This window comes from Protopterus annectens, chromosome 1.part1 (genome assembly GCF_019279795.1).
Source record: "Protopterus annectens isolate FY-2018-M chromosome 1.part1, PAN1.0, whole genome shotgun sequence".
NCBI lineage: Eukaryota > Metazoa > Chordata > Ceratodontiformes > Protopteridae > Protopterus > Protopterus annectens.
The window spans coordinates 1,578,659,913-1,578,683,912 of NC_056726.1; the positions used below are offsets into that span (position 1 = coordinate 1,578,659,913).

Sequence of the window (24,000 nt, forward strand, 5' to 3'; positions counted from 1 at the left end):
GTTTGTCCTTTTTCCTCTACATTCATCTGAGCTGATGCTTTCTTTGTGTTTTTTATTGGAACCATTAATACTTCTAGCAGTTGAATTTGTGAGTAAAGATATTCAGGTGGCAGTCCTAACATGCAAGAATCTAATGTCATTTTCATTCCTGTTCACTAATAGATCTATGGTCCAATATGAGGTACAACTCTGCTGCTTTCCAGGATGTAAAATCAGCATCTTGAGGTCCTCCTCCTACCCATAATGCACCATACCTTCCTCAACTTCCCAGATCTCATTTGCTGCACGTTATATCCAGACTTGGTTTTGGTCTTGAGCTCGTTTTGTGGTCAAATAAGTGAGAAATACTTGTTCTTTGTAGTCCTTTCTAGTTAAGGTTTGTTGCAAAGGGTTTGTTTGTTTTTAGTTTCCATAGTTGCTCTTATTCTTTTGGTAACTGGCTTTTAGTTTGACTTGTGTGTGTTGGTGCGTTAAGTGGGTTATGGTGGAGAAACCAACTGGGTTTGAGAGATGGACTTGTGTGTGCAGCATTCAATCCCTGAGCTTTAGCTGGCTGCTGAAACAAGCTAATTTTAAAGGGCTTGATCTTCTTCGTGTTTCACTGTTGCAGTCATTACATTTAGAGTAATCTGTTGGCAGGTTGCCCTCAGTTGGCCTGAATTCCAAAGTCTTGGGTCCTGCGTCGGTTGCTGTCTTCTCTTCCATGACGTCAGGTCGTCGGGGGGGGGGTATAAAACATGCAGCCGACGCCATTTTCTTCAGTCTTTCTTGCCGCGTGGTGCCCGAAGCAGAAGCATTTCGCACGTGCCGGTCGGCCGACTACTGAAATATTCCAGTTTGAGTTTCAGAACCGAAGTCTTCACAAGAGCTAAGTACCCCATTGGGGAAACTTTTTTTCTTGCCTTTTACTGATGTCAGAAAGTTAATAATTGTATTACTTGTGGGAAGCAAATACCTCATAAGGATTTCCATTTATACTGTATTCCTTGCCTAGGGCCCTGATCACAGCATGCCTGGCTGTCTGTTTTGTGCTAGAGTTAACCAACGCACTATTAAGCTTTGGTATATTTTTGCATCAGAGTATTTTGGAAACAGATTTAACTACCCATAAATGTTGTTGGATAGCAGTCCGACTACCGGTGTACATAAAAAAAAACGCAAAGAAAAGGACAGAGAAAGGCAGTCGAGATCCAAAAGAGACAAAGAAGCTTCTCCTAAGCCAGTCGCCAGTACTCAGTGAGGCTCCTTTGCAGCCCCTGATACCTGCTATCTTCGAGTCGCAGGCCTCTACCAACACCCATGTGGAGTCAGGCATGCCGCAAGATACTCAAGGTATTGGACCGATGGATGTATCTCCCTCGGATGGGTCCGGAGCTGCTGAGCAGGCACTGGCTTCTGAGGGTGTATTCAGACCGCAACATTTATATAGCAAACCGACGACAGCTGCAAAACCAAAGACAAAGGCAACTTCTAAAGCTAAAAAAATGACGCATGAGCTACGTGCACAGGCCTCTATGCCTAAAAAACAGATGATCAAAATGGCTGAAGACCTTATTACTTTGATCAGGGGTACCCATCCCTCTCCAGATAAGAGGCCTAGGCAAGACACTGATTATGAATCTTAAGATCAGGTTTCTATTTCTTCCGATTCCTCTTCGGATCAGGAATTATCTATACCTCCCTATGAGGATTCTGATGCTGAGGAGTCTGCTCCATCTGCATCTCCTCCAGAGGATTATTCATTTGGATAAACCTTGCATACTTAGGGAGCATTTTCACTGGGAGAGTCATGACTTCTCAGAATCAAAAAAGAGGCTCAGGGATTTTCTTCTCCCTCAGCGCAAGCCTTTAGCCATTGCCCCTGTTTTAGACATTGTGGATGATATGTTTCCGGAGTCGAGCTTAACCCCTGACTGCTTACCTCCAGCTCCCAGTAAGCCTGACAGATATTACAGGGTCCCTGACTCACATAAATTTTTATTTAGAAACCCTGCTGCTGATCCTGAAACTATTTCACAGGGTCCAAAAGGAGTTAAGGCCTCAAGCAAAAAATCCTACCCCCTCTGACAGAGATTCAAGGGCACTTGACAGATGGGGAGAAATGGTTTCTACATCTGCAACCTTGGCAGTCGGGGCCTTAAACTGTCAATTTCATATGCTTAAGTACCAACAACATGTTATGGGATTGCTGAAATGGAAATGATGTTGATTTCAGAATGTGCTGAAAATAAAGAATTGCAGGAATTATTGCATGCAGCTGAGCAAGTTGGAAAGCATACTTTGCAATGTGGTTTTGATTCCTTAGAGGCCTCCTGCAGTGCCGTATTTATGGATTTGTGATTAGAAGGCATGCTTGGTTAAAGGAACAAAATTTGCCTGATCATGTTAAAGCTACATTGGTAGATGTACCTTTAAAGCATGATTCTCTGTTTGGTATTAAGGCAGAAGAGGTTTTAAAGAAAATGGAAGACAAAGCTAAGTCTATGCAAACTGTTAGACTTCTTACAAGTGCAGCCACCATGATTCAGTAGACACTGGCCTACAAAAAAATTGGTCCTTTCCTGTGTCAGACAGAGCTCAAAAGGGGCAAATCCAGATGCCCAAAGGGTTCCAGATACCAGGCGCAAGATTCATACAGGTCAAAGCAATGGGGCGCATCTACCTCCAAATCTGGGGGAGATAAAGCGCAAACCTACAGAAAACAGACCCAATGACTTCCCTCTGCCTACACCAATCACTTATCTTTTGACAGCACCCTTAGGGGGAAAATTAGCACTTTTTGCTCAAAATTGGCAGTTAATAACCCAGGACAAGTGGGTACTAAGCATAGTATCACAGGGGTACATATTCCATTTCCACACTCTGCCAGTGGCAAACGGTTGGCCAGATCTGCCCAAAAATCAATGGGCAGAGGCACAGAAACAGGTTATGTCCCTCATGGATATGGGGGTCATTCAACCAGTACCAGAACAGGAAAAAGGACAAGGTTTTTACTCGAGACTGTTCTTGGTACCCAGAAAGGAGTCCTGGTGGCCAATACTGGATTTATCAATTTTGAACACATACCTGGACATTCCAAAATTCAAAATGCTGACTTTGCAGCAGCATCTGCCCATGCTGGGCAAGAATGCTTGGCTGGTGACATTAGACCTAAAAGAGGCATACCTGCATGTCCCAATAAGACTATCGTGCAGAAGATACCTCGGATTCAAGGCTGGCTTAATGCATTACCAATTCTATGCACTGCCGTTTGGCTTATCTATTGCGCCCAGGGTCTTAAGTGCCTGGCACCAGTAATTGCATTTTTGCAGACAAAAAAATGTACAAATATGTCCTTACTTGGACGACTGTCTCATTCAAGCAGAGAACAAGGACACTGTCTTCTTCGACACTTGGCGTTTGTGAAAAGGCTTCTAACATGCCTAGGGTACACAATAAACGAAAAGAAATCACAACTGGTACCCTCTCACAAGATAAAATTCCTGGGTGCAAGCTTGAATACAATTGCCCTGTTGGCTTACCTTACGCCAGACAAACAAAGGCAATTGACTACTTGCTTCAAACTGATGGCAACAAGACCTAGTCTTCTGCAAGACAAATTCTGCAGGCTCTGGGCTTCATGGCATCCTGCATCCTACTAATTCCATATGGAAGACTGCATATGAGGAAACTTCAATGGTACCTAAAAAGTTTATGGAGTCAACATTCACACAGTCTGGAGACCATGATTCCTCTCATTCCCTGCCTGCAACAGGAGTTTCTATGGTGGGCAAAGTCCTGTCATCAAAACATGTGACGGCCCTTCACTGCCAGCCAAACCTTGACAGATGCATCAGATTATGCCTGGAGGGCCCACATGGCAGGAAGATGCATTCAGGGCATATGGGCACCAAAACAAATGCATCTACATATCAACCAGAAAGAGATGCTAGCTGTTCAAAATGCCCTAACAGCCTTCAAGGACCTACTTCATCCAGGACAACTACTGATAAAGACGGACAACACCACAGTCATGTGGTATATAAACAAGCAAGGGGGCACACACTCTCTTACCCCCTTTGCAGATTAGCCGTGGCACTGTGGGACACAGCTTTGACCTACCAAATACATTTTCAAGCTCAATTCCTGCCAGGAAAACAAAACACTCTGGCAGACGATTTAAGCAGAAACCTAATGGATCTTCACGAGTGGAAACTAAATCCACAAGTCTTCAGCATGATGACGGAGAAATGGGGGAGCCCAGACATAGATCTATTTGCCTCGCCTCAAAATTATCAATTGAAAAGATTCTGCAAAAGGACTTGGCACAGACAAGCATGGAAAGTGGACGCATTATCCTTCAGTTGGAAAAACCTATCAGTTTACACCTTTCCTCCTCTGCCTCTTCTACCCAAGGTCCTCCTAAAAGTCAGACAAGAGAAGCCAAAGATGATATTAATTGCCCCGGACTGGCTCCGTCAATACTGGTACCCAATCTTAAAGAACTTGTCTCAATACCCAGCATGGACTTTGCCTCAAAGACCACAACTACTGTCCCAGCAAAACAATCGGATCCTGCACAATCATCTACAGACTCTAAACCTGGCAGCATGGCTAATAGGTAACCATACAAACAACACCTCTCAGTAAAGCTGTGATGGATGTCCTTTTGGAAGCTAGAAGGCCTAGTACTAGAAAGTTTTATGCTGACAAGTGGAAGAGATTCTGTGCTTGGAATCAAGCACAAGGAACTGATACAGCAGAACCAAATATTCCTCAGATATTACAATACTTAACTGAGCTGCTTGCCAAAGGCCTATCTTTCTCATCAATCAAAATCCATGCCTCTGCCATTTCGGCTCATTACAACACAGAGCCACCAATCTTTTCTCATCCTTTACTAAAGCAGGATCTTAGAGGAGCCAAAAATGTAAGGCCCCCTAAAAGATCACCATTACCTGCATGGGACCTCAATTATGTGTTGGAAAAACTCAGTCCTGCCTCCCATTTGAACCAGCTGCTACCGCTGATGGAAAGTTCTTATCATGGAAAACAGCTCTGCTACTAGCAATTACTTAAGCAAGAAGAGTTTCAGAGCTACAGACCCTCATGGCTGTAGAGCCTTTATCATATTTATAGGTTCATACTAGGCTATCTGACCTAGGGCATTTATAAGCCTAGCCAGTGTGTTTGGCTTTCGCCACCCATTTTAAATTAATTTTGCTATGCCCTTTTTTGAGGTTAGTATACTGTGCCTCTGTCTAACAGTGACACAGAAGTGATACTCTGGTAAACCTACGATCTCCCATCCACTCATCAGGATTCCTCTTGAAGAGAAGTCAGTGAGGGACTCTGCCTAACCTGGACTGGGATTTTATTCCAGAGTGAAGGGAGCCTCTGGGTTATGAATCTGTCCATCCAGCATGTCCTATTTATTTCAGTGCTGAGGTTAAAGTCTCTCGAGTGCATAGCTCGATAGGATTTGGATTTTCTGAGGTGCAGCATGTCCACTAATTCAGGGTTGGACATGGCTTTATACGTCAGGCACAGATCGCCTCTGAGCAGGCGGTATGCCACTGAGTAGAGCTGGAGTTTCTTTAACCGGGCAGCATATGGCATCTGTGTTTGAGCCCTTTGATCCTCTTGGTGAGGTACTTTTGGGGTCTTTCCAGTTGCTGCAGGTGTCTGGTAAGGTATATCCCAAAAGGGGCATTGTACTCCATTATGGGCCTGATGAGGGATGAGTAAAGAGACACAATGACCTCCCCTGATCTAGATGTGAATCCCTTCATGATTAGGTGGGCTATATAAAATGTTTTTCTAACCACTTTGGCCACATGGTTGCCAAATGAGAGATTGCTATCAATTTGGATCCCCAGGTCCCGAATTACTACTTCTATACGTAATGGATTACCACCTATGTGGTAATTTGTGGGCGGTTTGTTTTTGCCAAAGGGGATGACTATACACTTTTTGGCATTTAGCTTGAGGCCATGGCTCTGGCACCAGTTGTCTGTTTCTGTGAGGCCCTTTTGGGGGATGCTTGTGTTGGCTGGAGAGTCGATTATGGCGCCCAGTTTGCAGTCATCTGCGAACTTGGTCAGCCACAGTCCTTCCGTGTTGGCCTGTACCTCCGAGAAATATATACTGAACAAGAGAGGTCTCAGAACTGAGCCTTGTGGGACGCCACTTGTAACTGGTTTGGAGTCTGACATGGTTCCAGCAATTCTAACCATGTGGGTTCTGTCCTTGAGCCAGTTTGCAACCCATCTAGTGACATAGGGGTTTATATTTAAGCTGGTGAGCTTATCAATAATGCCCTAGTGGGGTATTGTACCGAAGGCTTTTGCGAGGTCCAGGTAGGCTGTGTGGACCACCTTCCCCTCGTCAATGGCCTTGGTGACTGTTTCAAAGAAATCAACCAGGTTTAAGAGGCAGGATCTGCCCTTAAAGCCGAACTGGGTAGGATCCAGTGTCTGTAAGGTCCCCAATATCTTTATTTATGAAGTCCATGATCCTTTCCATAGCTTTGCAAACCAAGCTAGTCAGGCTTATGGGGCGATAGTTTCCAGGACCCGTTGAGGCACCACCTTTGTGGAGAGGGGCCACTGTTGCTGTACGCCACTCTTTGGGTACATATCCTGTAGTAAGGCTGAGATTGAACAGTAGTTTTATGTTTAGGTTTAGCTCTTCTTGGAGTTCATGTAGGACGCAGCCCGGGACACCGTCTGGTCCCATTGATGCTGTGTTTTTTGCTTTGGAGAGGTGCTGCTCTTACCTGAGCATCTGAGATGTCAGGGGGGAAGGACTCTGCTGGGATAGATATTTGCCCTTTTGGTGGGGGAGGGGGGAGTTTGCGCTGAACCTGTCAGCTAGGATGTTGGCAATGTCTGTGGATTCGGTGTATTTTTTGTCATTTTGGACTAATTCTGAGCATATCTGGGAATTCCCACCCAGGTTCCTAACATAACTAAAGAAAGCCTTTTGATTATCTATCCTTGGTGTCCTGTGCAATTTTTCTCTCGAAGCTGGCCTTAAGACTATTTTATGAGTGCCCGTAGTTTTTTGCTAATACTGATCAGAGATGCCTTCCCTTTTTGGGATTTTGCTCTATCGTGTAGTAGCTTCCTCCTTCTATTGTATAGTTTGTTTATGGCTGGGGTCCACCAGACAGGACGTCTGCCTTTGGAGGATTGGGTCTTGGTTTTATTTGGGATTGCATGATCCATGCATTCCTGAAGGTGTTCATAGAATGCGTTTATAAAGGATTCTGCGGTCTGGGCTGTATTTTCCACAGGCCCTGGGGCTTTGAAGGATTCCACCTCGGTTTTGAGGAGTGTGAAATTTGCTTTAGAGAAGTTTTTCACTGTGGTTTTCTGGGCAGGGGGTGGGGTCGGGATGTAACTATCCAGTGAGATTAGTTTATGGTCTGATCTTACCAGTGAGGTATACACTTCTGGTCTGGAGCATAGAGTCCCCATGTTGGTGATGATCAGGTCCAGTACGTTTTCCCCTCTTGTGGGAGTGGTAACAAGTTGTTCCATAGCATTTGAGTTTATAAATTCTAGGAACCTTTGGGCTAGGGTGTTGGAGCTAGAGTAATGCTCCCAGTCTATGTTTGGGTAGCTGAAGTCGCCCAGTATAATGGTGTTTGGAGAGACCTTCATATTTTCCAGTGTTCTCAGGAAGGCCGAGTGGGGTTCCTGGGTTTGGGAGGGTGGTCTGTAGCAGGCTATAAACTGGAAGGCAGTTTTACCCACTGTTAGTTGCACATGGATAGTCTCTGATGCTTCATGCTGTGCCACCAACCTGGAGGTGTGGGTGTCTTTGACGAATATTGATACTCCCCCTCCTTTTGTGGTTCGGTCCAAGTTTTGGGGCCGAAAAGCATGGTAGAGGTATAACCTGGTAGTGCTGGGGTGCTCTCGGGAGCCTTGAACCAGGTTTCTGTTACTGCACAGATATCTATGTTCTCCATGGTAAGGAGAGTTTCGAGTGCGTGCATCTTGAGGTTTAGACTTCTGGCGTTGAGTAGCATTACTCTTAGTTTCTTATCCCTTGTGATACCTATGGAGGTGGGTGTGTCTTTTGAGCCTTGCCTAAAAAGGCACTATAGGGGTAGCAAGAGCCTTTGCCAATATCCGAAAGCCCAGGGGTGACAGCTGCAAGCCGTCCCTAGCGAAGCATTGTGGCTTGTCGAGCATGTCATCCCAGGCTGACAGGCATTGGATCCCCTTTGAATGACACCAATACTTAAGCCAATTGTTGAAATTGATCATCTTGTCTTCATATTGTGGCATCATTCTTGGTGAGGGTAAGATGCTACTCAAGGTCAGGGTCATATCGGCCTGGGCTACATGCTCAGAGAGCTCCTCTGTCTTTTTTCATGTAGTCCAGGGAGGTACGTCTCAGGTCATTCACAGCAGCATGGACAATGACGGAGTCATATTTGTACTTGCCTTGGAGTGACCTGAGTGCTTGTGTTACGTGGCGGATCCTATCCATAAGCCTTGTCTTAGGCCTTCCTCTTTTCCTCTTACCTGGCAGCTCCATCCTTAGCATCTTTTTCCCAATCTGCCCAGCATCCCACCTCAGCACATGTCCAAACCACCGCAGTCTCGCCTCTCTTGCTTTGTCTCTAAACTGTCCAACCTGAGCTGACCCTCTAATATACTGATTCCTAATCCTGTCCATCTTAGTCACACCCAGTGCAAATCTTAACATCTTTAACTCTGCCACATACAGCTCTGACTCCTGCCTTTTCGTCAGTGCCACCGTCTCCAACCAATATAACATAGCTGGTGTCACTACCCTTTTGAAGACCTTCCCTTTCACTCTTACTGGTACCCGTCAGTCACAAATCACTCCTGATAATCTTCTCCACCCATTCCACCTTGCCTGTACTCTCTTCTTCACCTCTCTTCCATACTCACCATTACTCTGAACTGTTGATCCCAAGTACCCAAGATAAGAATGGCTGAAGATCTAATAACTCTAATCAGGGGTAGCCAACCCCCCCCTTTCTAAGAAGCCTAGGACTGAAGTTGTTTATGAATCTTTTGACCAGGATTCTGTTTTTTCTGATTCTACTGATGATCTGGATTTACCCATATCTACTTATGAGGATTCTAATGCAGAGGACTCCATTCCCTCTGCTTCCCCTCCAGAGGATTTTTCTTTTGGGGAAACTTTGCATACTCTAAGGGAGCATTTCCACTGGGAAAGCCAGGATTTTTCTGATTCAAAAAAAGAGACTTAGGGATTTCTTACTCCTACCTCAGCATAGGCCTTTAGCTATTCCTCGTGTACTAGACATTGTTGATGATGTTTTTTCGGAATCTAGTTTGGCCCCTGATTCCTTGCCTCCAGCTCCCAGAAAACCAGACAGATAATACAGGGTCCCTGAGTCCTACAAGTTCCTTTTTAAAAATCCTATTGCGGATCCAGAGACCATTTCACAGGGGCCCAAGGGCATTAAGACTTCTACTGCTAAAAATCCTACCCCTTTTGATAGAGAATCCAGGGCGCTGGATAGATGGGGTAAGAAGGTTTACACTTCTGCAGCCTTGGCCATTAGGGTTTTAAACTGCCAGTTTCATATGTTAAAGTATCAGCAACATGTTATCGGATTGCTTAAACAGAAAATGATGTTGATTCCTGACTGTGTGGAAAATAAAGAATTACAGGATTTAATGCATTCTGCTGAACATGTTGGAAAACATCCTTTGCAATGTTGTTTTGATTCATTAGAGGCTTCTTGCAGGGCCACCGCTGTTACTGGGTCTGTGCTCAGAAGGCATGCTTGGCTTAAGGAGCAATCTTTACCTGATCATGTTAAAGCTAAATTGCTGGATGCTCCCTTAAATCAGGACCTACTGTTTGGCAACAAGGCTGAGGAAGTTCTTAAAAAGATGGAAGATAAAGCTAAATCTATGCAAACTATTAAACATTTCTTACAAGTTCAGCCTCCTAGATTTAGTAGGCACTGGCCCTCTAAGAACTGGTCCTTTCCAGCCCTTTCCAGGTCTTCTCGAGCCAAACCCAGACACAGCAAAAGCCCCAGGTTTCAGTCCCACTGGACACAGGACTAAGCAGTGGGGGGCCTCCACTTCCAAATCTGGGAGTAATAAGACTCCCCCTATAGTAAACTATCTCAATGACTTCCTTTTAAAATTTCCAAGCACTTATCAACTGACTGCCCCTTTGGGGGGAAAGATTGCTCTTCATGCAAAGAACTGGTAACTCATTACCCAGGACAAATGGGTTTTAAATATAGTGTCCCAGGGATACAGATTTCACTTCCACATGTTGCCAACACCAAGCCGGTGGCAGGACCTACACCCAAATCAGTGGGCAGAGGCCCAAAAACAAGTACTTTCTCTGTTAAGCATGGGGGCTATTCATCTGGTACCAGAAGAGGAAAATGGACAATGTTTCTACTCGAGACTTTCCCTGATAAGACAAGTCATGGCGTCCTATCCTGGACCTGTCTACTCTAAATGCCTTTTTGGAGATTCCAAAATTCAAGATGCTGACTCTTAACCAATTACTTCCTATGCTAGGCAAAGATGCCTGGTTGGCAGCACTAGATTTAAAAGAAGCATACCTGTACATCCCAATCAGGGAATCTTGCAGAAGATACCTATGCTTCAAAGCAGGCTACATGCACTATCAGTTCTCTGCGCTGTAATTTGGCTTATATACTGCGCCCAGGGTATTCACAAAGTGCCTAGCTCCAGTTATTGCATTTTGCAGGCAAAGAAATATTCAAATACACCCATACCTGGACAATTGTCTAATTCAGGCAGAAAGCCAGGACATACTTTTGAATCATCTGGCCTTCATACAAAGGGTTCTAACTTGTCTAGGGTACACCGTAAACGAAAATAAGTCACACTTGGTACCCTGTCAAGTTATATTCCTAGGAGCAAGCTTGAATACAACTTCCCAGATGGCCTACGTCACGCCAGAGAAACAAATTCATTTAACATCCTACTTCAAACAAGTGGCCACAAAAACCCCGCTATATGCAAGACAAATACTGCAAGCCTTGGGGTTCATAGCTTCCTGCATTCTTCTAATTCCATATGCAAGACTGCATATGAGGAAACTACACTGGTATCTAAAAAGCCTATGGTGTCAGCATTCTCAGGATCTAGAAGCAATGATTTTTATCTTACCTTGCCTACACCTAGAGTTCCTTTGGTGGCCAGAGGCCTGCCACCAAAACAAAGGACTACCTTTCACACCACCCCCTGCCACCCAAGCGCTAACAACCGATGCATCAGACTATGCATGGGGGGCTCACCTGGCAGGGAAGTGCATTCAGGGCAAATGGAACCCAAGTCAAATGCACCTTCATATCAATCAAAAAGAAATGTTAGCTGTACAGAATGCTCTGACAGCCTTCAAGGACCACATTCTTTCAGGACAACTAATGGTAAAGACTGACAACACAACTGTGATGTGGTACATAAGCAGGGGGGTACACATTCTTACCCCCTCTGCAGACTAGCCATGGCATTGTGGAACACAGCCTTGAGCTACCAAATGCACCTACAAGCTCAATTCCTGCCAGGAAAATTAAGTACACTGGCAGACGGACTAAGCAGAAACCTCATGGACCCACACGAGTGGAAACTGGACCCACACGAGTGGAAACTGGACCCAAGGATTTTCAGCATGTTGACAAGCAAATGGGGGAGCCCAGGTATAGACCTGTTTGCCTGTCCCCAGAACTACCAATTGGGCAAATTTTGTACAAGGATTCCCCACAAACAAGCCTGGAAAGTGGATGCTCTGTCCTTCAACTGGAAAAACCTATCAGTCTATGCCTTGCCCCCCACTGCCTCTGCTCTCCAAAGTACTACTACTAACAAAACAGGACAAACCAAGGATTATTTTGATTGCTCCAGACTGGCCATGCCAACCCTGGTGTACCCCTTCCTGTGCAGTGTGTCACTGTTATCCCCATGGCACCTGCCTCAGATTCCCTTCCCTGTTGTCTCAGCCGGAGAACCAGGTTCTGCACCCTCAGCTTCTAACACTGAACCTTGAAGCCTGGCTAATTACAAAATCTCTCCTTTACCATACCTCAGCAAACCTGTGATGGTTATTTTAGAGGCAAGGAGGTCTAGCACTAGAAAATCCTATGCTGAAAAATGGAAAAGATTCTATGCCTGGAACCAATGTCAAGGGATGAGCACAGCAGCGCCCAATTTACCTCAGATTTTACAATACTTAACCGAGATACTTCACAAGGGCCTGTCTTTTTCTCGATTAAAATCCACGTCTCCACCATTTCAGCTCATTATAGCACAGAACCCCCCCTCTTCTCTCATCCACTGCTCAAGCAGTTGCTCAGAGGGGCCAAAAATTTGAGACCACCCAGGAGAGCTCCAACCCCAGCCTGGGATCTTAACTTTGTTTTGGAGAAACTCACTGTACCTCCTTTCAAGCCAGCTGCTACTGCAGACGTAAAATTTCTTTCTTGGAAAACAGCTTTCCTTTTAGCAATCACTTCAGCTAGAAGGGTATCTGAATTACAGACCCTTATGGCAGTGGAGCCTTTCATCATCTTTCATGCGGGCAGGGTGTCCTTCAAAACCAGTTCATCCTTCATGCTCAAGGTGGTATCCAGTGTGGCTCTTAATCCATTCATTTGCCAACCTTCTTTCCCAATCCACAGAACAAAGGGGAACGGATACTGCATTCCATATATGTCCACAGACAACTCAGATTCTACTTGGACAGGACTAAACCTCAAAGGAAATCTGAACAACAGGTGGTAGCATTTGCTGCAGGGGCAGAGGGGAAGGTTATTTCAAAGCAAACCATTTCTAAATGGATAGGCCATTGCATTAATTTCTGCTGGTAAGCACCATGGAAAACCTTTCCCCAAGGGGATCAGACCTCACTCCACCAGGCCTGCATCTACCTCTACAGCCTTTGTCAGAGGCATCCCTACCAGGGAATCCTAGAAGCTGCTACCTGGAGTTCTATATATACTTTCACCAAGCATCGTCATTTGCCAATTTTCTCTAAATCCAGAGCTGGCTTTGCCACTGCAGTCTTGCAGGGCCTTATAGCTGGTCCTAATGCTATCTAAATTCCTCCTCCCAACCACAGCTTTGGGAATCTACCCAAATGTAATGACTGCAACAGTGAAACATGAAGAACATAGTACAGTTGTGTACACTTCCCATAAATGTAGATGTTAGAGTGTATTCACTGTTGCAGTCCTGGTTACCCTCCCTCCAGCCTCCTAACTTCTTTTGGCTATACCTCTACTTTCCTTTACTATGCTTAACAGCCTTTTTGATGTATTTACATTTTTGCTGGAGGTATATCATTGTACCTTTTATATTTAATTGCTCCCCATTAAACTGATGTAATGGCGTCTGCTGCATGTTTTATACCCCTGACGACCTGATGTCGTGGAAGATGGGACAGCAGCTGACGCAGGACCCAAGACTTTGTTAATCAGGCCGACTGAGGGCTACCTGCAAGCACATAACCCAAATGTAATGACTGCAACAGTGAAGACACTCTAACATCTACATTTATGGTAAGTGTACACAACTGTACTTTCCTGATTGTGCAGAAAACAACGATTTACAAGAGTTAATGCATTCTGCAAACCAAGTTGGTAAACATACTTTGCACTGTGGTTTTGATGCATTAGAAGCATCTTGCATGGCTGCTGTCACTGGGTCTGTTCTGAGAGGACATGCTTGGCTGAAGGAACAAATTTTGCCAGACCATGTCAAAGCAAAATTACTAGATGCTCCATTAAACCAAGAATGTTTGTTTGGCACAAAAGCAGAAGAAGTTCGTACAAAGACTGAGGAAAAAGCTAAATCTATGCAAACTGTTAAAGATTTCTTCCAGGTACAGCCACCTAGATTCAGTAGGCATTGGCCTTTAAAAAAAAACTGGTCCTTTCCAGTCCCTTCAAGACCTTCTCAGTCCAAACCCAGGGGCAGCAGACCACAAAGGCTACAGTCTCCGGGTATGCACAGATCTAAACAATGGAGGGCTCCCAACTCAAAAGCAGGGAGTGGTAAGCCGCCCCCTTATGGAAAAAGTTCACAGTGACTTGCCCTGTATCCTTCCCAGCCATGCCCAAGTACTTGCACCCCTAGGAGGAAAACTGTCCCTGTATGCAAAAAACTGGGAGCATATTATCCAGGACCAATGGGTCTTAAACATTGTATACCAGGGATACAGATTCTATTTCCACTCACTGATATTCCCAAGCAGATTGCCAGACCTTCCTTCAAACCAGTGGGCAGAGTCCCAAAGGCAAGTACTTTCTCTTCTCAGTATCAGGGCTATTCAACCTGTTCCCTCAGAGCAAAGGGGGCAGGGTTTTTACTCTAGACTTTTCCTGGTTCCCAGAAAAGAGAACTCCTGGCCCACCCTATCCTGGATCTGTCAATTCTCAACACCTTCCTAATGGTACCAAAATTCAAAGTGCTTACTCTCCAGGAGCTGCTTCCTATGCTAGCCAAGTTCTCCTGGCTGGTCACCCTAGACTTGAAAGAAGCTTATCTGCACATCCCCATAAGGGAGTCTTGCAGAAAATTTCTACGGTTCAGGACAGGCTGTATGCACCATCAGTTCTCTGCACTTCCTTTTGACTTATCTACTGCACCCAGGGTATTCACAAAGTACCTGGCTCCAGCCACTGCATACTGCAGGCAGAGAATTATTCAAATTTACCTGTTACTTGGACGATTGCCTGATTCAGGCGGACAGTCAGGAAGTGCTACTTCAGTACCTGACGTTTGTAAAGAGACTCCTAACTTCTCTGGGGTTTGCCATCAATGAAAAGAAATCTCAGCTGGTACCCAGCCAAACGATTGTATTCCTGGGAGCAAGCTTGAACACAACTTCCCAAATGGCATTCCTCATTCCAGAAAAACAGGTTCATTTGACAAATTACTTCAAACTATTGGCCACTCAAACCCAGGCATCTGCATGGAAAATATTGCAAGCCCTAGGGTTCATGGCCTCATGCATTCTTCTAATTCCATATGCAAGACTGCATATGAGGAAACTTCAGTAGTACTTAAAATCTCTGGTGTCAACATTCTCAGGACCTGGAAACAGTGATTCCTATCATTCCTTGCTTAAGGGCAGAGTTCCTTTGGTGGGCAGAGGCTTGCAACCACAGCAAGGGACTCCCTTTCTCTCAACCCCCTGCCGCCCAAGCCCTGACAATAGACGCATCAGACTGTGCATGGGGGGCTCGCATAGCAGACTAGTGCATTCAAGGCAAATGGAGCCCAGGACAAATTCACCTGCATATTCAATCAAAAAGAAATGTTAGCTGTACAGAATGCACTGTGACAGCCTTCAAATGCCTTATCCTTCCAGGACAACTCGTGATAAAGACAGACAACATCACAGTTGTATGGTACGTAAACAAGCAGGTGGGAACTCATTCCTGCCCACTCTGCAGATTAGCCATGGCTCTGTGGAACACAGCCTTGAGCAATGAATTGCACCTGCAAGCTCAGTTCCTGCCAGGCAAACAAAAGTCACGGGCAGATGACTTAAGCAGAAATCTACTGGACCCACACGAGTGGAAACTGGAACCAAAGTCATTCACACTTTTAATCCAGAGGTGGGGGACACCAGAGGTGGACCTTTTTGCTTCCCCCCAAAATCATCAATTGAGCAAATTCTGCACCAGAACTCCCCACAGCCAAGCATGGAAAGTTGATGTCCTGTCCTTTACATGGAGAAACCTCTTAATCTATGCTTTTCCCCCTCTGCCCCTCCTCTCAAAAGTGCTACTCAAGATCAAACAGGACAGGCCAAGGACAGTCCTTATTGCACCAGACTGGCCACACCAGCACTGGTACCCACTCCTATGCAGTCTTGACAGCAGTGCCTCCCTGGCACCTACATCAGACCCTCTCTCTGCTGTCCCAGCAGGAGGGGCAGATTTTGCCTCCTCCCCTGCATACCCTGAACCTGGCAGCCTGGCTTATTCCCTGAATACATCACCAGCAACCCTCAGCAAGCAGGTGCTGGATGTCATCCTTTTGGCCTGGAGGAGACTAGGAAATCCTATTCAGAAAATATACTGTTCTTGAAACCAGTCTCAGGGAAAGGATACCGCCGTGCCCACCTTACCTCAAATCCTAGATTGTCTAGCAGAGCTGCTCCACAAAGGCCTATCCTTCTCATCAATAAAGATTCATGCCGCTGCCATCTCAGCTCACTATAATACAGAGCCACCCCTCTTCTCTCACCCTCTGATCAAACAGTTCCTGAGAGGTGCTAACAATTTGAGACCCCGGAGAGCTGCAACTCCTGCCTGGGACCTTAACTTTGTAGTAGAGAAGCTCACGCTTCCCCCTTTTGAGCCTGCTGCGACAGCAGAGTTAAAATCCCTCTCTTGGAAAACCGCCTTTCTTCTAGCCACCGCTTCAGCTAGAAGAGTGTCTGAGTTACAGGCCCTTATGGCAGTGGAACCTTTCATTATCTTCCATGCTGACAGGGTTTCCCTCTGGACCAGCCCCTCATTTATGCCCAAGGTGGTATCCAGTGTGGCTTTAATCCATTTACCAACCTTTTTTTCCTAATCCTCAGAATAAAGGGGAAAGGATGCTGCACTCCTTGGACATGCACATGCAGCTCAGGTTCTACCTAGACAGGACTAAACATTTCAGAAAATCTGACCAGCTGTTAGTCAGCTTTGCAACAGGGGCAGAGGGCAAGGCCTTTTCAAAGCAAACCATTTCCAAATGGATAGCACACTGCATCCATTTCTGCTACAACCACCATGGAAAACCTACCCCACAGGGCATCAGAACTCATTCCACTAGGGCTACCTCAACCTCTACAGCATTTTCAAGGGAGTCCCTACCAGGGACTTTCTGGAAGCTGCAACCTGAAGTTCTGTACACACCTTCGCCAAGCATTACCACTTACCTATCTTCTCTAAATCCAGAGCTGGATTTGCCACAGCAGTCTTGCAAGGCCTGCTAGCCAGCTCTAATACTTAACTGCCTCCACCCTTCCTCAGCTTTGGGAATCAATCCAAGTCTGATGACTGCAACAGTGAAACACGAAGAACATAGTACAGTTGTGTACACTTACTATAAATGTAGATGTTAGAGTGTATTCACTGTTGCAGTCCTGGTTACCCTCCTTCCAGCCCCCTGACTTTCCTATACTTTCTGCATATCCTCTTTTTTTGGCCATATCTTATGGCAATGGTATCTACTTTTTACTGGAGGTGTTCCATACCATGTAATTGCTTCTTATTTTGGGGGCTCCTGACATCTTGGGCAAGAAAAACTGATGTAATGGTATCTGCTACATGTTTTATACCCCTGTTGACCTGATGTCATGGAAGAGGTGACAGCATCTGATGCAGAAATCTCAACAGTCTGGTATTCAGGCCAACTGAGGGCTACCTGCAGGCAGGTAACCCAAGTGTGATGACTGCAACAGCGAATACACTCTAACATCTACATTTATGGTAAGTGTACACAACTGTACTTTGTGTACACTTACCATAAATGTTCAAGTGTATTCACTGTCGCAGTCCTGGTTTCCCTCCCTCCATCCCCCTTTTCTATCTCTCTCTCTCTCATTACAAGGAACTTTTTGGTATTTACTTTCTACCGGTGTGGTTCTTCCACCATATCCTGGCTGTCACTTGGGGTCGCCTGACAGTTGGGGCAAGAAAAACTGATGTAATGGCGTCTGCTGCCCTACTTTATACTACTGACGACCTGACGTCAGTCCTGAAGCGGCAGCAGCCGACCCAGAAATACTAAGCCTCTGGTATTCTGGCCGACCTGAGGGTTACCCTGACAGGGATAACCCAAATGTGATGACTGCAACAATGAATACACTCTAACATCTACATTTATGCTAAGTGTACACAACTGTACTTTTCCTTTTCTTTAATACCTGCCACCACAAGTCAGCTTCAGACAGAGTCAAGGAATACTCTGCCAGGGCCTTGTCTTCATCTGTGGCTTTTTAGTAATGGGTGAATTCTAAATGAAGCAACTTTGTTCTCTGTACATACCTTTTACAAAGCACTACAAGCTACATTCTTGTCCAAGTGTAGAGTAGTATTTGCTAGAATAATTCTCCAGGGTCTCTTGAATCCTCAGTTTTCCATCTCCCATTCAGTACGAGGTATGGTAGTCCACCTATGTCGTCAAAAAGTTACTACTGCAGTGATCAAATAATGAACATAAGTACAGTTGTGTAAGTAAATTTACCAAAGCCGTAAATGTTTTAATGATCGCTGTTGCAGTATCTGCTCTCTTCCTCCATTCGCTGCTGCAGTATCTGCTCCCTTCCTCCATTCCCTATATTTCTTTTTTATGTTTTTTGATGTTGCCAGGGTGAGGACATTGCTTACCTAACACTGACTTCTTTCATGGCTTTAGCTTCTCTCTCTCTCTCTGTATTAGCTAGAAAACTCTGAAAGGCTTGGTGCCCAGACTATTTTTCCTTTACCTCTGCTTGAGCTGTCAGTGGTTTGGGTGGGTGGAAGGTACCCTTAAGCTCTGGAAGCTGGCCAGGTGTTATATTCCATGCAGGGTATAAACCCCATATAGCTAAGGCAACTCCAGCTATGGTAATCTGAACATCTAATGTTAGGTAATTTTAACACAACTGTACTTCTGTTTGATTAACAGATTTCTCCAGAAAGGCAGAATGTGCAGAGCAGTATTCATTCATTCTCATAGCTCTTATGGCCTTGCTACATTTGGCTCCCCTTGTTGCAGCCTCATCTTAAGAGAAGATCCCTTCTCCTTCTGTAACACCCTTAACTGCTGTTGCATCCCTTTGGGTTGCCTCACTCAGATTTATGCTACTTTAATTTACCGCATAATTTCTCCACTTCTGTTGATGGCCTGGGACCATTAATTCATCAGGATTTAATCAGATTGTCTGCAGCACAAAAAGCTTCAGGGAGGAAAATTGTATACAACTGGAATTGGAACAGGTTTAAAATAAGGGCTTCAAGACATGAACCCTACCTCAGCATCTCTTTCACAGGTACTTAACCTTTTTGGCTCACCTATGATGAATAGCTGGTTCCTTTCTCAATCGTGGTGTATTTAGCGGCCATTTCTTCCTTTCATTTAGGTTTTTCGATTTCTTTCCTTGCATCTCACAAGACAGTTAAAGGCTTTTTAAAAGGCATCTTTCAAAGTAGACTTCCCCATCTGTTTAACAGCCTCATCATGCTGGGAAGTTGGCATAATTAGTGTTTACCTTACAGACGCAAGGTGTGGGGTTTCCTTTCTCACATGGGGTAGTTGGCTAGGCTTAAAATGGCCAACAAGGACAGGTAGCCTAGTACTAATCTGTGAAGCTATGATTGAAATTTTGTACTGGAGAGATTAACCAAACCTTCTTTTAAATCTATTAATACCCTTGATTTGAAATTTCTGATGATTTATTCTTTGGTAGTCATTACTTCCTATGAGAACGATCTTGGAAATTCATGTTCTCTCATCCAAATATCCCTGCTTACTTTTTCAACCAGACTGATAAGAACTTACCTGTCCTTTACTGGCAAGTTAACAGAAAGTCCTACCTTTGTCATTTTTCCAAATTATTCAAACAAAAGCGGATGTCATCTTCACTGTTTGGATGTGCATAGGCAACTTTGATTTTTTTTTTTTTTTTTTTTTAATCCATTGCTCAAAAAAATTCAGAAAGGATGAACAGCTGTTTTTCTCTCTTGTCAAGAAAGGTCAAAATGTAATGAAGATTTACTCTTTCTAAATGGTTATGCAGTTGTATTTATTTTTGCACACCTGCTGGTAAGTCTTTGACCATCAGACTGAAAGTGCTCTCTCTTGGTGCATAAGCTGTATTGGCAACCTTTCTTTGAAATCTACCCTTGGAAGTCCTTGCAGCAACTGCGTACATTTGACAAGCATTGTAGTTTGAGTACCCTTCTCAGGGTTTCTGCTTCTTTGGAGCTACTGTTCTGAAAGGCTTATTGGCTTAAGCCACCCAAAGTTAGCTTGCTATTCTGTCCTTCTGTTCCATTGTCCACATAGGACAAGATTAAATAAATGTGAGAGTTTATGTACTTAACAGAGCAGTAGATTTGTCTGGTCCCTCTACAGGCACTGGAACTACCCACCTACTTTCCTATGGGTACTTCAGAAAGGATAATTGGAAGGGGAAGTCCAGAGTCTGTTTATTTTCCTAAGGTCTTCTAATTGAACATCTGTAAGCTGCACGTAGCTGGTAATTCTATCTGGAGTTCTCAGACAAGGGGCTTGTGGGATGGGGAAGGAGCTTTAGCTTGTGAGGAGAGTCACTGCTGAAGAAAAGGGTGAGAAGGTGACCATTCCAGTGTCTGAAATGGGCCCAGTTAATTCTGTCCCAGTAAGTATATAACTTGTGGTTCGAGATGAATCTGAGTATGTTATCTATTTTTGGATCTGAAAAGGTAGTATCTTTAAAGACTGGCTCAGTACAGTATTGCACACTCTTGAGAAAGTCCTAATCTAAGATGATCATAAAGCCTTCTTTATTTAAGTTGTTGGGTTTCTGTAGGTGATAGCCAGGGGTCAAAGTCAAACCATGTATCTGTGAGGTTAAAACCTTAACCATTATGCCACACACCCAGTCAAAGAGAGTAATGGCTAATGTTGGTTTTAAACAAAGGCAAATCAAAAAACGTTTTGGTTTATTTGTGACTGCACTGTTGTAGTGTTGCAATTGCTGATCTCACTTTAGTGTGGAGCAAGAATGCTAATTAGTATTATGAGTACATTTTGACACTGATATTGTATATGGAAAAGGCAAACTCTATGATGCTTTTTGTTCTGAAGGTGTATAATGTGTCTTTCTCCCTTTCTTAGGATGATTACATGGACGCTTTAGCAAAGCTTCATGCATCAGTATCTAGGGCATATAAAGTCAATCCAGAAATCAATTTTGAGGTGTTTATTCACAAAGTAGATGGGTTGTCAGATGACCACAAAATAGAAACCCAAAGAGACATTCATCAGAGAGCAAATGATGACCTTGTTGATGCTGGCCTAGACAAGCTTCATCTTAGGTTTTATCTACTAAATGTTTTATTTCATTGAATGTATACCTTTGCTTTTTTTCTTATTTAAATTTTGTCTTTAGTAGAACTAAGGAGAATATTTGCTTTACAAAAGCATTCAAGGTAAGAACAGGGTTTTGGTTTTAGTTTCCCTTTTGGTTGAGTTCCGGTTGGCAAAACTTTTCACTTATTTTTTTGAGATGGAGAGAAGAATTTGAGCACTGACTTATTAATTTACATTTCAGTATTCTGTGAAATATATCTGTTACTGTAGAATTTTAAGTACCACACACTTTTATTACTGCTTAAGTGAGCAGTGGACGTTTTGTTTTTCTGTACCCTAACATATGCTGTACTCGCCCACTCTGCCCAAATGCAGTCTGCTAGATCAGGAGAGAGAGAACTTGGCAGCAGTCAGAGATGGATTTGTTGAGGGGTTTTGAATATGTATAGGTATATTTTAGCACAATGTCCAAAACACTTCAATTTTCTTCTCTGTTGTAGGGGCAGACATCCAGAAAAAAGTGATCTGTTAAACCTTTAAGTGCTGTTTTACACATTTTTGCATAATTAATATTTACTTACATTTTGTGTTTATTTTGTGTCCCCCCAGGAATTGTTTATCTGCCTTTTTCCATTCCAGACACTTGGATCTGCCATCTGAGTCTTTAGGAAATTTTGAATAGACCGTCGAGGACTTGACATTTCAGTGCAGCTCCATTGTGACAGATGCAGAGCACTTTTTGTTGCTTTCTTAAGCTGTACCATCAATCCTGCCTGTACACAATGTGCATTATGTAATGCATGTCTTGCAGTACTGAAGTTTCCATTGAGAGCCGTTAGCTTGGTTGCAAACTTACTTTTCTCAGGAAAGGTTAGCTGATAAAAATGATGCTCAGTCCCTGCTCCATGAGTGATGAGTCTTGGTAATTTAATTGTGATCGTAGTAAGGTATACTCGTGCACACATCACCGTTGCAGTAGCATAAGCTAAATGGTTTATACCCCAGTGACCATTAAGCTTACAAAGCTAAAGGGTGCTTTTGAAGTCCTGCAACTGTCAGGAGCTTGAGCAGAGCTCCATGTCAAGACAGCTGGAGCACAAAAAGCTTCAGAGCTTTTTTGCCACTGAAGAGTGTCCCTTTTGCAGGCCCTGTGGAACTGCCCATCAAAGCTGGTCAGTTATGTCCACTTCTGGGGAGAACAGTCCACTTACGACTTTTCCTCTGAAAAATAATTTTTTTTTTTTTTTTTTTTAACTAAAATGTTTGGCTTTACTGCAGTGGTGGTGCTGCGGTAGCGCTGTCTCCTCACAAAAAGATGTCCCATTCGATTCTCAGCTAGAGCGTCTTCTGTGTGGAGACATGCATGAATGGGCGTACCTTCGTTGAAGGTTGTGCATCAGGGCTGGCAACTCGGCAAGTAAAAATCTACTGCCAATCATTAGCGGACCGGAGTTCCGCTGTGGCAAGCCCTAACCGGGAAAAGCCGAAAGACACAACAACAACTAAAATGTTTGGCTTTGCTAGGAAACTTACTGTATTTTTGACTGTCATTGCATTTCTAAGGAAGTGTGTGTAAATGCTTTTGTAAACATTTAGTGAAAAAATTCTCTTTTTTGATAGGAATTTTACTGAAGTTTTATGTATGTGTGTGTATATATATATATATATATATATATATATATATATATATATATATATATATATTTTATGTATGTGTGTGTGTGTATATATATATGTATATATATATATGTGTATATATATATATATATATATATATATATATATATATATATGTGTGTGTGTGTGTGTGTGTGTGTGTGTATATATATATATATATATATATATATATATATATATATATATATATATATAATCTATATATAAACTCTGTGACAAGTTATTGTTGGAGACTCGTTGATTTACTTCAGAACCACACGTTCTCTACTGTATGCTTTACTGTCTTGTACAGACTTTGTCTGCTTTTGAGATCTCAGTCTCAGTTTACTAATTGGAACAATTTCCCAATCTCTGCCTTTTCACTTCCTCCTGTCAAGAAGAAGTGTCAGGGAACTTTGGGGTGTTGGTCCAGCTCATGTTATGCCTCTGCTGCTGGAACTTGACTCTGCTGTGACCACTTTTTCTTCATGCCACTCATCTTTGTAATGCTACTCCACGTAGTGTAGCACGTGCAGCCACCAAAGGCCTGAGAGGATAGCCATATCCTCTGTGGCTGTAAGAATGCAGTTGACAGGCAAGGGGAAACCACCAGCCTCTTCTCCTGAGGCCTCTACAGGAGTGAAGTTCCTTTCCTTAGCGGAGGTAAGGGATCTGCATTTGTGTCTAATATGCTTGCGGAGAGTCTGACCTTTCCAGGGAGTTGCAAGGAGACTGTAAAAAGGAAGGAAAACCCTAAAAAAATCGGGGACCGTCCTCTCACTCAGCATGACTATTGGACCGCTCTGGCCTCTCCCCTGTACTCAACTTGGCACCCTCCCCTTGGCACCCTCCCCTTCTGCTGAAACTTCATCTTCCTTTGGCAGCAGAATGTTGTAGATGGACAGGGGTTACTTGCCATTGTCACTGGGAATCCCTTCAGTCTTTTCCAGGTAATATCTCCTTGCCCAGTGACCCAATTTTGTTTTTTTTTTCTGCTCTAGTGTATCAGATACCCCAGGGAGTTGTAGGACCTGTACCTCTCTCCCACTTGGGTAAAAACCTTTAAGGATTTTCTAGTACCAAGAGGTAAAACTCTTGGAGGCCTTTACTGGACCTTTTGTCAAAATGTTTAAGTTAAAATGTTATCCCTTCTTCTTAATTCCCCCATAACCTTAATGGTAAAACTTAGATGTAAAGGACACTTACCATCACATCCATTGGTGAACAATTCAAGTTTTTTTTCCTCACCCTCTGCCTTACCCTTTAGACTTTTCAGTGTCTTGCTCCAGTCAGTGAT

General features: G+C 43.9%; 1 protein-coding gene across 1 annotated transcript in view; it reads left to right on the plus strand.

The window, feature by feature from the left end:
• Positions 1-24,000, plus strand: part of RRAGC (Ras related GTP binding C) — a 571,600-nt gene that overhangs the window by 114,742 nt on the left and 432,858 nt on the right. The window contains exon 3 of the mRNA XM_044083473.1: positions 20,853-21,052. Within this exon, the coding sequence (XP_043939408.1) occupies positions 20,853-21,052 (200 nt within the window). The remainder of the gene's footprint in view (positions 1-20,852; positions 21,053-24,000) is intronic.